The sequence below is a fragment of the Hyperolius riggenbachi genome, chromosome 12, assembly GCF_040937935.1.
Source record: "Hyperolius riggenbachi isolate aHypRig1 chromosome 12, aHypRig1.pri, whole genome shotgun sequence".
NCBI lineage: Eukaryota > Metazoa > Chordata > Amphibia > Anura > Hyperoliidae > Hyperolius > Hyperolius riggenbachi.
The window spans coordinates 111,607,876-111,621,563 of NC_090657.1; the positions used below are offsets into that span (position 1 = coordinate 111,607,876).

Sequence of the window (13,688 nt, forward strand, 5' to 3'; positions counted from 1 at the left end):
GGATAAGGTAAAACCTTGTATAACTGCCAGTGTGTCCTCCGCAACTGCTTAGCAGTCTCCCCTGAGGGTCCCAAGGTCTACTCATAAAACTCAGTTCTCCGCTGAGACAGGAATCCACATCCTTCGCTTGTGCAGAAAATATTTGAACTGACTAGGATTGATGCAGCCTTTCTTTTATAGGGTGGGAGTTCAAATACTTGAGTGGGCAGGAATGTCTCTGGGTCTTGTCCCAGAGGATCACTGGATAAAACAGGGTTTACCGACGTCACTCCGTATTGACCTGCCGCTGTGACGGCAGTCAGTCAGTGATCACGGGGTCAGGAGCCAATGAAATCAGTTCCTGACCTGCTCAGGGAGCTCTGCCGTCATACCGACTGCAGAGTGAGGTGGCTGCAGCGGTGAGAGAGTGGGGCGCTAGCGGCAGGAGTGTGCTTTGAGTTGAAATCTATGCCCTGGCAGGAATGACAGGTTCCAAACATGGCGTAGATTTCAATCAGCATGGTCCAGAAGTGGTTAATCTCTGGTCACTACTGTAGAAGTTGCGCTGACTCACTTGACTGATAGTGAGAAGTCTCCAGGGGCACTTTCACTTTCTCGGATCAAAAAGGCACCGTCATGTCTTTGTTTTCCAAGCATCTCCTCTGCTTTGGCACGTGGAATTTTGCCAAAAAACCAACTGAGGCAGGAGAAAAAGAAACAAGACGTAATGCAGAGACAGCAGCTTCATTAAAAAACAAAACAAAATAAAAAACAATACTGTAGAACATTTACTGTACATTACATCAAACAACTAAAAACCACCTGTATTGTTAAACATTCTAAATGTGTGATACATTTTATGACTCTAGGTAGAAAGCTTGGTATACAGTTAGACCCATAAATATTTGGACAGCGACAACTTTTTTTCAAATTTTGGATCTGTACATTACCACAATGAATTTTAATTTAAACAACTCAGATGCAGTTGAAATGCAGACTTCCAGCATTAATTCAGTGGAAGTGGACTAAATGGTTGCATAAAAACGCGAGGCACCAATACTTCCATTTTAGGGGCTTAAAAATATTTGGACAATTAGCTCAAAAGGCTATTTTATGGGCAGGTGTGGGCAAGTCCATCGTTATGTCATTACCGATTAAGCAGATAAAAGGCCTGAAGTCTGTTTGAGACGTGGTGCTTGAAGATTTTGCGGTTAATAAGTTCCATGCAGCAGCTCCGGTGTCCCTTCTGCAGATGCCGACCTCACCAGGTCGGCATCTACTGCACCTGCACGAATGCATGTGATTGCGCACACATGGTCTGGAGTGTTCACGCAGGGCTGCGAGAAGGGACATATCGGCTGCCAGGGGCTGGAGGAAGCCCTAGGTATGTATAGCTTATTCCCCCCCCCCACTCCCCCTTCGGATTTTCCCTTTAAGCAGCGAAAAAAGGAAATTGCTACAATATTATGAGTGGCAAAATAAACAATTTGGTACATCCTGAGAAAGAATGCAAGCACTGGTCAACTCAGCAATGCAAAACGACATGGACATCCATGGAGGACAACAGTGGTGGATGATTGCAGAATTATTTCCATGGTGAAGAGAAACCCTTTCACAACAGCCAACCAAGTGAACAACACCGTGCAGGGGGCTAGGCGTATCGATATCCAAGTCTACCATAAAGAAAAGACTGCATGAAAGTAAATATAGAGGTTGTACTGCAAGGTGCAAGCCACTCATGCCTAAAGAATAGAAAGGTTACATTGGAATTTGCTAAAGAACATCTAAAAAAGCCAGCACAGTTCTTCAAAAACATTATTTGGACAGATTAACCTCCTGAGCGGTATGGACGAGCTCAGCTCGTCCATCACCGCCGGAGGCTGCCGCTCAGGCCCTGCTGGGCCGATTTTTATCAAATAAAGTGCAGCACACGCAGCCGGCACTTTGCCAGCCGCGTGTGCTGCCTGATCGCCGCCGCTCTGCGGCGATTCGCCGCGAGCAGCGGCGAAAGAGGGCCCCCCTAGCCGCCTGAGCCCTGCGCAGCCGGAACAAAAAGTTCCGGCCAGCGCTAAGGGCTGGATCGGAGGCGGCTGACGTCAGGACGTCGGCTGACGTCCATGACGTCACTCCGCTCGTCGCCATGGCGACGATCTAAGCAAAACAAGGAAGGCCGCTCATTGCGGCCTTCCTTGTTTATTATGGGCGCCGGAGGCGATCGGAAGAACGCCTCCGGAGCGCCCTCTAGTGGGCTTTCATGCAGCCAACTTTCAGTTGGCTGCATGAAATAGTTTTTTTTTAATTTAAAAAAAACCCTCCCGCAGCCTCCCTGGCGATCTTATCAGAACGCCAGGGTGGTTAAACCAAGAACAACCTCTACCAGAATGATGGCAAGAAAAAAGTATGGAGAAGGCAAGGAACAGCTTATTATCCAAAGCATACCACGTCATCTGTAAAACTTGGTGGAAGCAGTGTGATGGCTTGGGCATGCATGGCTGCCATTGGCACTGGGACACTAGCAGGGGCGTAACTAGAAATCACTGGGCCCCCCTGTGGAAATTTGGATGCCCCCCCCCCCCCCATAGGTGCCAAATAATCATAATGGGGCAGCGTTTCACTATAAAATAACTGTAATGGGGCAGCGTTTCACCAAAAAATAATCGTAATGCACCAGAAATTAATAGTAAAGTGGGCAGCATTTCACCAGAAATTAATCGTAAAGTGAGCAGCATTTCACCATAAAATAATCGTAAAGTGGGCAGCATTTCACCATAAAATAATCGTAAAGAGGGCAGCAATCACGAGAAAATCAGAATGTGGGCAGCGGTCACCAGAAAATTGTACAGTGGGCAGCGTTCACCAGAAAATCATACAGTGGCCAGCAGTCACCAGAAAATCGCAATGTGGGCAGCAGTCACCAGAAAATCGCAATGTGGGCAGCAGTCACCAGAAAATCGTACAGTGGGCAGCAGTCACCAGAAAGTCGTAGAGTAAGCAGCAGTCACCAGAAGATCGTACAGTGGGCAGCAGTCACCAAAAAAATCGTACAATGGGCAGCAGTCACCAGAAAATCGTACAGTGGGCAGCAGTCACCAGAAAATCGTACAGTGGGCAGCAGTCACCAGAAAATCGTACAGTGGGCAGCAGTCACCAGGAAATCACAATGTGGGCAGCAGTCACCAGGAAATCACAATGTGGGCAGCGTTCACCAGAAAATCGTACAGTGGGCAGCAGTCACCAGAAAATCGTACAGTGGGCAGCAGTCACCAGAAAATCGTACAGTGGGCAGCAGTCACCAGAAAATCGTACAGTGGGCAGCAGTCACCAGAAAATCGTACAGTGGGCAGCAGTCACCAGAAAATCGTACAGTGGGCAGCAGTCACCAGAAAATCGTACAGTGGGCAGCAGTCACAATGTGGGCAGCGTTCACCAGAAAATCGTACAGTGGGCAGCAGTCACCAAAAAAATCGTACAATGGACAGCAGTCACCAGAAAATCGTACAGTGGGCAGCAGTCACCAGAAAATCGTACAGTGGGCACCAGTCACCAGGAAATCACAATGTGGGCAGCGTTCACCAGAAAATCGTACAGTGGGCAGCGTTCACCAGAAAACCGTACAGTGGGCAGCAGTCACCAGAAAATCGTACAGTGGGTAGCAGTCACCCAAAAAAATCGAACAGTGGGCAGCAGTCACCAAAACATCGTACAGTGGGCAGCAGTCACCAAAACATCGTACAGTGGGCAGCAGTCACCAAAACATCGTACAGTGGGCAGCAGTCACCAGAAAATCGTACAGTGGGCAGCAGTCACCAGAAAATCGTACAGTGGGCAGCAGTCACCAGAAAATCGTACAGTGGGCAGCAGTCACCAGAAAATCGTACAGTGGGCAGCAGTCACCAGAAAATCGTACAGTGGGCAGCAGTCACCAGAAAATCGTACAGTGGGCAGCAGTCACCAGAAAATCGTACAGTGGGCAGCAGTCACCAGAAAATCGTACAGTGGGAAGCAGTCACCAGAAAATCGTACAGCGGGCAGCAGTCATCAGAAAATCGTACAGTGGGCAGCATTCACCAGAAAATCGTACAGTGGGCAGCAGTCACCAGAAAATCGGACAGTGGGCAGCAGTCACCAGAAAATCACAATGTGGGCAGCAGTCACCAGAAAATCACAATGTGGGCAGCAGTCACCAGAAAATCGTACAGGGGGCAGCAGTCACCAGAAAATCGTACAGTGGGCAGCTTTCAACAGAAAATCGTACAGTGGGCAGCAGTCACCAGAAAATCGTACAGTGGGCAGCAGTCACCAGAAAATCGTACAGTGGGCAGCAGTCACCAGAAAATCGTACAGTGGGCAGCAGTCACCAGAAAATCGTACAGTGGGCAGCAGTCACCAGAAAATCGTACTGTGGGCAGCAGTCACCAGAAAATCGTACTGTGGGCAGCAGTCACCAGAAAATCGTACTGTGGGCAGCAGTCACCAGAAAATCGTACTGTGGGCAGCAGTCACCAGAAAATCGTACTGTGGGCAGCAGTCACTAGAAAATCATACAGTGGGCAGCAGTCACCAGAAAATCGTACAGTGGGCAGCAGTCACCAGAAAATCGTACAGTGGGCAGCAGTCACCAGAAAATCGTACAGTGGGCAGCAGTCTCCAGAAAATCGTACAGTGGGCAGCAGTCACCAGAAAATAACAATGTGGGCAGCAGTCACCAGAAAATCGTACAGTGGGCAGCAGTCACCATAAAATCGCAATGTGGGCAGCAGTCACCAGAAAATCGTACAGTGGGCAGCAGTCACCAGAAAATCGCAATGTGAGCCGCGTTCACCAGAAAATCATACAGTGGGCAATAGTCACCAGAAAATAGCAATGTGGGCAGCAGTCACCAGAAAATCACAATGTGGGCAGCGTTCACCAGAAAATCGTACAGTGGGCAGCAGTCACCAGAAAATCGTACAGTGGGCAGCAGTCACCAGAAAATCGTACAGTGGGCAGCAGTCACCAGAAAATCGTACAGTGGGCAGCAGTCACCAGAAAATCGTACAGTGGGCAGCAGTCACCAGAAAATCGTACAGCGGGCAGCAGTCATCAGAAAATCGTACAGTGGGCAGCAGTCACCAGGAAATCACAATGTGGGCAGCGTTCACCAGAAAATCGTACAGTGGGCAGCAGTCACCCAAAAAATCGTACAATGGACAGCAGTCACCAGAAAATCGTACAGTGGGCAGCATTCACCAGAAAATCGTACAGTGGGCAGCATTCACCAGAAAATCGTACAGTGGGCAGCATTCACCAGAAAATCGTACAGTGGGCAGCAGTCACCAGAAAATCGTACAGTGGGCAGCAGTCACCAGAAAATCACAATGTGGGCAGCAGTCACCAGAAAATCACAATGTGGGCAGCAGTCACCAGAAAATCGTACAGGGGGCAGCAGTCACCAGAAAATCGTACAGTGGGCAGCTTTCAACAGAAAATCGTACAGTGGGCAGCAGTCACCAGAAAATCGTACAGTGGGCAGCAGTCACCAGAAAATCGTACAGTGGGCAGCAGTCACCAGAAAATCGTACAGTGGGCAGCAGTCACCAGAAAATCGTACAGTGGGCAGCAGTCACCAGAAAATCGTACTGTGGGCAGCAGTCACCAGAAAATCGTACTGTGGGCAGCAGTCACCAGAAAATCGTACTGTGGGCAGCAGTCACCAGAAAATCGTACTGTGGGCAGCAGTCACCAGAAAATCGTACAGTGGGCAGCAGTCACCAGAAAATCGTACAGTGGGCAGCAGTCACCAGAAAATCGTACAGTGGGCAGCAGTCACCATAAAATCGCAATGTGGGCAGCAGTCACCAGAAAATCGTACAGTGGGCAGCAGTCACCAGAAAATCGCAATGTGAGCAGCGTTCACCAGAAAATCATACAGTGGGCAATAGTCACCAGAAAATAGCAATGTGGGCAGCAGTCACCAGAAAATCACAATGTGGGCAGCGTTCACCAGAAAATCGTACAGTGGGCAGCAGTCACCAGAAAATGGCAATGTGGGCAGCAGTCACCAGAAAATCGCACACTGGGCAGCAGTCACCAGAATTAAATCCACCTGTAAAAAAGAAAAAAATTCACTCACCTGGCTCCTCTCCAGCGTCTCTGGTGCGCAGATCCCCCGACTATCCTCCTGAAGCAAATCTCCCGTGCTGACAGGCAGAGTGCAGGGCTATGGCAAGATGGCGCCCGAAGCCCTGTACTGGAGACACAAATAGTCTCCAGTGCAGGGCTTCGGCAGCCATCTTCCCATAGCCCTGCTCTGCCTCCTGGGAGACTGCAGGGATTCGGGGAATGAACTGGAAATTCAACACCTGGCTGGGGGTCCCAGAATCAGGCAGGCAGCAGCGTTCCCCCCGCACACGGCTGGCGGGCCCCAGAGGGGCCCCCCTGCGGCTGATGGGGTTGCATCCCTGGTAGTTACGTTGGTGGACACTAGTGTTCATTGATGATGAGACACAGGACAGAAGCAGCCAAATAAATTCTGAGGTATTCAGAGACATACAATCTGCTCCCATCCAGCTAAATGCAGTCAAATTGATCGGGCAGAATTTCGTGATACAGATGGATAATGACTCAAAACATACAGAATTGCAAAACCTCCCCAAAAAAACGTACTAGGGAATTTTACCTTCAATGTATGGTCCTTACGGACAGCCCTATTTGCCAGGTTCAATGATAAACTATATATAAATGCAGTAGACGTGGTGTAGTCACCAAACTGCTAATGCTGGTGCTTATAAACGCCCAGCAAAAGAGAATGTGTTCCATGTGTAGGGGTCTTTACTGATCCCCCACCTCCCCCGTGAGTGAATGCAAGGAGAGGTATAGCTATCCTACAGACAGTAACAGTAATGTAAACAAATCTAAAAAAATCAGGCAGACTGTTTAGGATGTCTCCTGTTGAACAGCTAACAATCTGATGCTAAAATACTCAAATGGCTAAATAGGTGGGCCATCAGGGGGTTGAGGGTGCAAAATAAATGAGATATATTATATATATATATATATATATATATATATATATATATGCGTAGTATTTTTATAGCGCCAACATCTTACGCAGCGCTGTACAGTATATATATTGTTTTGTCACTAACTGTCCCTCAAAGGAGCTCACAATCTAGTCCCTACCATTGTCATATGTCTATGTATATATAATGTATGTATTGTAGTCTAGGGACAATATTATGGGGGAGCCAATTAACTTATCTGTATGTTTTTGAGGTGTGGGAGGAAACCGGAGAGCCCGGAGGAAACCCACGCAGACACGGGGAGAACATACAAACTCCTTGCAGATAGTTCCCTGGCTGGGATTCGAACCGGGGACCAAGATCGCATCCCCATGCTCATAGTCCGAGCCCCGGCGGCAATTATTCAAACCGCAGATCAGCTGGGATCTGCTGTGAAGTCAGCTACAGCTTCATTGTAAGAGTACTTCCGTATGCAGAAAGTAAACAAAGATGCCACTTCCTGTATACGGAGGCGCTGTTACAGTGAATCTGTAGCTGCCTTCACCGCAGATCCCAGCTGATCTGCGGTTTGAATAATTGCCGCCAGGGGTCGGACTATGAGAACGGGGATGCGATCTTGTGAAAGCGGGGGCAGCAGGAAGTAATGCGGCGCCGTACGGGGGGGGGGGGGGGTGGGGGGGGAGCAGAATTTGTGGTTTGGGGCCGCCATTGCCAGTAGGGCTTATTTTCAGGGAGGGCTTATATTCTATTTTTATTATAGCTGCCCGATATCTGCTAGGGCTTACTTTGAGGGTAGGTTTTAATTTCGGGGAAACACGGTATCATTATAATGTGAAACACGCAATACCCGGAGTGTTGGGTGGGTCACCCTTGACTTCACATCCGGTCCGTCACTTCCAGTGCCTGTCCCTGCATTTACCGTTGCCATGAGAGGATGATACTGTGTCTATGGTAATGAAGTATACCATAACATTGCGGCGTGATCCTGTAACATGTAGTAAAACAGGCGCCGCTGTACAGTATCAACACCATTATATGAATTTACAGGACAAGTGATGTCTAGAAGGTGCCTGCCAATATACACAACACCAGCAGCACACCACTGCCCCCAAGGATAAGTAGGGCCGGGTGTGTATCGTGTGGCAGTTGTAAACACTGCCATATATGCTGCGATCATAAATCAATACAATGGCCAATATTTAGGAGATGCACAAAAAACAAAAATAACTCTCTAGGGCCTTCCCTTAGAATGAGCATATCGTTAATAAATATCCCCCACAGGAGGATGTGTGACGTGTAGAACAGGAGGTCTTAAACAACAGTATCTTTCCACCAGTCCAAGAATAGATTTGCATATGACAGTGCATAAGATGTACCCATCACACCGCCCCTGAGCTGGTGTTAGTATTTGTCGCCAAACAAGAAGGTATTGTGTGCGAGTAAAAATTCAAGTGCTCTAATCAAGAAGTCACTGTGCGACTGTAAATGACTTTCTCTTGTTTGGAGGAAATATCTTAAAGGGAACCTGAGGTGAGTAAAATGATTTAAAATAAACACACGATGTACCTGCAAATGAATATTACATACTTACCTTGCTGTCAGTCCCTCTCAGAAGCTCATGTTTTCTTCTTACAGTGATCCCTTCCAGTTCTGACAAGATTCTGTCAGAACTGAAATACACCAGTTGCTGTCAGTTATATATCAGCTGCTGTCAGTTACAACTGAATTTGCAAGATAATGTCTATGTTTCACTATGGCTCAAATGGGTAAGATTACAGTTTAACAGTGTGCTGACCAGGAAGCTGTATGGGGTAATGACCATTTTCAAAATGGAGGACAGAAAATTCCATTGATCACAGTGGACAAACAGGATGCAGGATAGGAGAAAGAGATTGATGAGAAGACTACACTGGAGGTAAGTATGATGTGTTTATGTTAATTTTGACTTTTCATTTCCAGTTCAGGTTCTCTTTAAAGACAGCCTATTGGGCCAATTAGAGTGCGGGGATCAGGTCCTTTAATGTGACTAGACCCACTGGTGATGAGGGCGGGAGAGGAGTGGAGCCGCATTAGTTATTAGAGTCCGCTATGCTGCAAAACAGCAGCATAGCGTGTGCAGAGTGCTAGCTCCCAGATTAAGCATGCTACGCTGCAGATAGCACGCGTAACGTGCAAGGATACTAATTCAGGCACTTAAAGGATACCACAGCTGAACAAACAGAAAGATCCAGTGTGTAGGGGGTTAAAAGTACATACTGTGACCTCCTCCTGCTGCCGTTCGTGGAAGATTCAAGCCGGTGTCCCGGCGACTTGCTTGACCCTTGACCTGGATATACATCTTCGTCTCTTCACTTCTGGTGGCGCATAGCTATGGGCTCAGAAGCACGCTGTCCCCTGGGTCTACTCTGGGCTGCGTGTGCGCTCCATTACACCCATCAGCGGGGAGGGAAGTGACGCAGGCGGGGAACAGCACTATGGAGGAAGCCGGGGAGCGGTGAGAGTGACACTTCAGAGGTAAACAGCCGGCTGGTGACCCGCTGCGTGTCGCCAGCACGGCGTTTGATTTATGGGGGCACAGCAGAGTGTGCAGGGGGGAGACTGGGGGAAACAGTATAGCAACACAGGCTGGGTATTATATGCAGGCCCAGCCTCTGTGTGCTAATTGGATTCTTAGAACTCACCTCGGGTTATCTTTAAGAAGCTCGGAGACTGACTATGGCTTCAATTCATCAAGCATTACCGCATTCGGTAATGCTGAAAACAGCTGACTTAACGGAGCACTTTAGAAAATGTTAATTCATCAAAGCTGTTACCGAATGAGAAGCTGAAATGACACAGCAATGAGATAAATTACCGACATGTGCTCAACAAATGTTAATTCATCAAGGTTCCCACATTCGCTAACACATTCGGTGTTTATCTCAAGCTCTCCCCTGTCCTTACAGGCATCGAAAGCCTTCTGTGTGAATGTTTTCATGATTAGCAGGAGCAGGCAGCCAATAGAAACAGCCCCTGTTCTCCTGCAAGTGCTGCTGATAGGTCACACAGGCTTCTCCACACAAGCTTTCAGACCCCCCAGGCAGTGAGCAGAGAGAAGGGACAAAAGATATCCCCAGATTCCCTTCGGTGGTGTAACCCTTTCAGGCCCTGTTTGATAATGCAAAGATGCTGGTGGTGAAATCACCAAGCATGGCATTTGTAATGTCTCCAGGAAGTTTATCTACGTTGTGGCAAATAAATAAAATGTTAAGAAAGACTGATCGACAGATTCAGAGCAGCAGAGGCAGTATAAATAACAGTAACTATAACACCTTTACATCTAAAGGGATGTCTGGATGCCTTCTATTGTTATCAGCTTGTAACAACACAGGGACATTCCAAGCTGCTCTGCACCACTCTGCTGTTATGGAACAGCCTTTGATGAACTGAAGCCGTAGTACGAACCTCTACCACACATGGGAAAATATTGATGAATTAGCACAGTGAAGTGTAAAATACCGAATGCGGTATTTTAAGGACTGGGGTTTTGTTATCGAACACCCTTTGATGAATTGAAGCCCAAATCTGGAAGACTGGTAGTATATTGCAAGGCAAGCACAATGAAAGTAGATGGCTAACTTTCTATTTCAAAATGTATATTTCAAGTTTTTAAAGTGGAGCTGTCTGCCATACTATCTCAGAAAAAAACACATATATAAGTAGATAAATACTTGCTCTACTTACATAACATGTTATGTAAGTAAATGTCCACATTTTGATTTTAGTGATTTTTCATTTTGTCTGTCTATCTTGAAGCCAATTCCTGACATTTCCTCCCTTACTCTGTCTGTGCATCAATACTCCTCCCCCAAGTCTTCAGACACTCCAACCCAGGTCTGCAGTAGAAAATGCATTGAGAAATATTGGCCAATCAGAGAGGAAAAGAAGGAAAAACAGGAAGGAAAGAGGCTTCAGCCAATCAGGCTGCATTAGAGGATAACCGAGGTGACAAGTGACACAATGAGATAGACATGTGTATATATAGTGCCAAGCACAAATATAATTAGGCTGTGTTCCTTCTTTTCTTTCTCTGCCGGAAAGAGTCAGCTATGCAAGTGACAGTTTGTCTGTGTCGGCTATAGCATAACCTTCACTGATAAGTAATTACAGCCATAAAGTACTATCCTGTCAGTAAATGGCTTTTGAGGGCAGGAAAGGTATAAAGAGAGTCAATGATTCATAGATTTGAGCTCTGGCAAACTTCAATGAAGGTGTCATTGAGCAGAGACAATGAAACAGTAAAAACCTAAGAACAGGATTTAAATAGGGTGAAAGATGGTATAGTATGGTGTATAGCAACACACTAGGGAACCAGTGTCTCACAATGTATATCAAATTTATTAAATTATCAAAGTTGCACAATCACCCCAATATAAACATCCCCCTCCCCCTAAAAACAATGCCAGTATGGATTGGAGCGCTCCCCATTCATACCATCACATGCAACCAAGTCTTTGGCCAAAGAATTGCAGTCTCCTATTGGATATAGCAGTTAACAGCTAAAGTAAATATTGATGAGAAACTATGACCTCTCTAATAGAATCCTGTTAAGGATGCTTCTATATCAGAGTTGGAGGGGGGGGGGGGGGGGGCGCTAAGGCACCAATGCATCATGGAGGCACCGGGTTTAGTATATTTTTCCCCCTGGTTTTTATCCTCTAAACCTGAGTGCATCTTATTGTCTGGAGCGTCTTATAATCCGAAAAAGTGGTAGCCAGGACATACTAGTGCACATGACAGTATTGCATTTTAAGCACAAGTGTATTGAAATCTAATTTTAAATCTATGATTTCTGTGGAAACACTTCTTGAGAAAAGAATTACTTACGGATGTGGCTTCATTTCTATATAGTTCTTAGGAATAAATCCATCTTTGCCATTGAGCTCTGCCTTGTACCAATTTTGATCACATTCTTCATTTAAAACCTGCCAATGGATGACAAAGAAAGATCAGATATCAGTGATCAGTACTTTCTGGGGGGGCTTCCTTCAGTCCCTAGCAGCGGATCTGTGCCATGTCGCAGATTCACTCTTTGCCGCTGGCTCTCAGACCCGATGGCGCCTTGCCAGGCTGCCCTCTACTGCGCCTGCGCGAGCGCCGCTGTCAATCAAATCCACGTTGACCGGAGAGTACTGAGCATACGCAGAACTACTGCACCTGCGCAGTACACTCCGACCACGTGGATTTTATTGACAGAAGCAGTCACATAGGCGCAGTAGAGGATGACCTCGCGAGGTCGTCCTCAGCACCGGTAGACAACGGCTGAGAGTGGAGCTGCGGCGTGGCAGATCAGCTGCTAGGGGCTGGAGGAAGCCTTGGGTAAGTAGATTTCATTTTTTTTACTAGCTCGGACCTTCCCTTTAAAGTGAACCCGAGGTGAGAGTGATATGGAGGCTGCAATATTCATTTCCTTTTAAACAATACTAGTTGCCTGGCAGTCCTGCTGATCTATTTGGCTGCAGTAGTGAACTGAATTACACCAGAAACAAGAATGCAGCTAATCTTGTCAGTTCTGACAATATTGTCAGAAACCCCAAACCTGCTGCATGCTTGTTCAGGGTCTATGGATGAAAGTATTAGAGGCAGAGGACCAGCAGGGCAGCCAGGCAACTATTATTGCTTACAAGGAAATAAATATGGCAGCCTCCATATTATTCTCGCCTCGGGTTCCCTTTAAGGAAATTAGAGTAGAGAGGTAAAAGAGATATATACTCACAAACCTGGGTTGCTAAACTAGCAACCACCAATTGTGCATGTGGGGAGACCAAACCGACCCCGATTGTTGCACAGATCTGTCTGGTTGGTGCCCTCTTGGAAGAGGGTTCCCAACAGAAAGCTGGGGTTAAAGACCTCAAAAATAATAAAATTACTTCAAATATTAAAAGCAAAATACAAGTACAGAGACTTACCTAATAAATGACAAACTCCTACTGATAACTAAGGATGATATTGGATTCAAAAGAATGTCCCAAAGCCATCAGTTCAGAACTCCAATTAAAACTAAAGCAGGCTGCAGCGGGCTCAGTGGGAGCGTTTAACTCACCCTTGTAGCCACGTCATTGTGCTGCGTTCCACATCATATTCCAGCTCTCATATACTTCCTCCTGGTTGTTCAGGAGGGAGTAAATGATAGCTGAAACGCGACGTAGAACCTTACGGCTTTTTATTTATTAGGTAAGACTCTATACGTACCTTTTTAATATTTTAGACATTTGTAAAATACTGCGTGCTGCACTATTTGTATGGTTCACAGAGAAATCAAATAGCAATTTAAAGAAAAAGAATGATCCAATTCACTGCAACACCTGCTATAAAATGTTTATTCAATACTCATAGCTAGGATATAGAAGGCCTGTGTTTTGTCTGAGAAATTAAATATCCTAGCTATGTAAGGCTAGACTATCTTTGGACTGTCTGTGAGACATTGAATAAATAACCCAGGACATTTGAAAAAAAAAACAATTATGGATTTTTTTGTTCCACTCTGGGGATTGCTTGCTCTTCTTTGTGGAGGACATTGGATTTTGCTATGGATAAGTGGATTTTGTGCTCTTCCCTGGGATTTTCTTGCTTTTTCCTCTCGGATTTGTTTTGAGGAAAAATTGGTCAATGGAATTTTGGACAATGTTAATAGAATAACATTGAGGCATAGTTATATATGGACCTTCC

General features: G+C 46.3%; 1 protein-coding gene across 2 annotated transcripts in view; it reads right to left on the reverse strand.

The window, feature by feature from the left end:
• Window positions 1-13,688, reverse strand: part of GRB2 (growth factor receptor bound protein 2) — an 80,992-nt gene that overhangs the window by 12,425 nt on the left and 54,879 nt on the right. For both annotated transcript variants that reach the window (XM_068264596.1, XM_068264595.1), the window contains exons 3-4: window positions 11,847-11,944; window positions 554-676 (exon numbers count right to left, since the gene is read on the reverse strand). In XM_068264596.1, coding sequence (XP_068120697.1) covers window positions 554-676; window positions 11,847-11,944 — 221 coding nt within the window. The remainder of the gene's footprint in view (window positions 1-553; window positions 677-11,846; window positions 11,945-13,688) is intronic.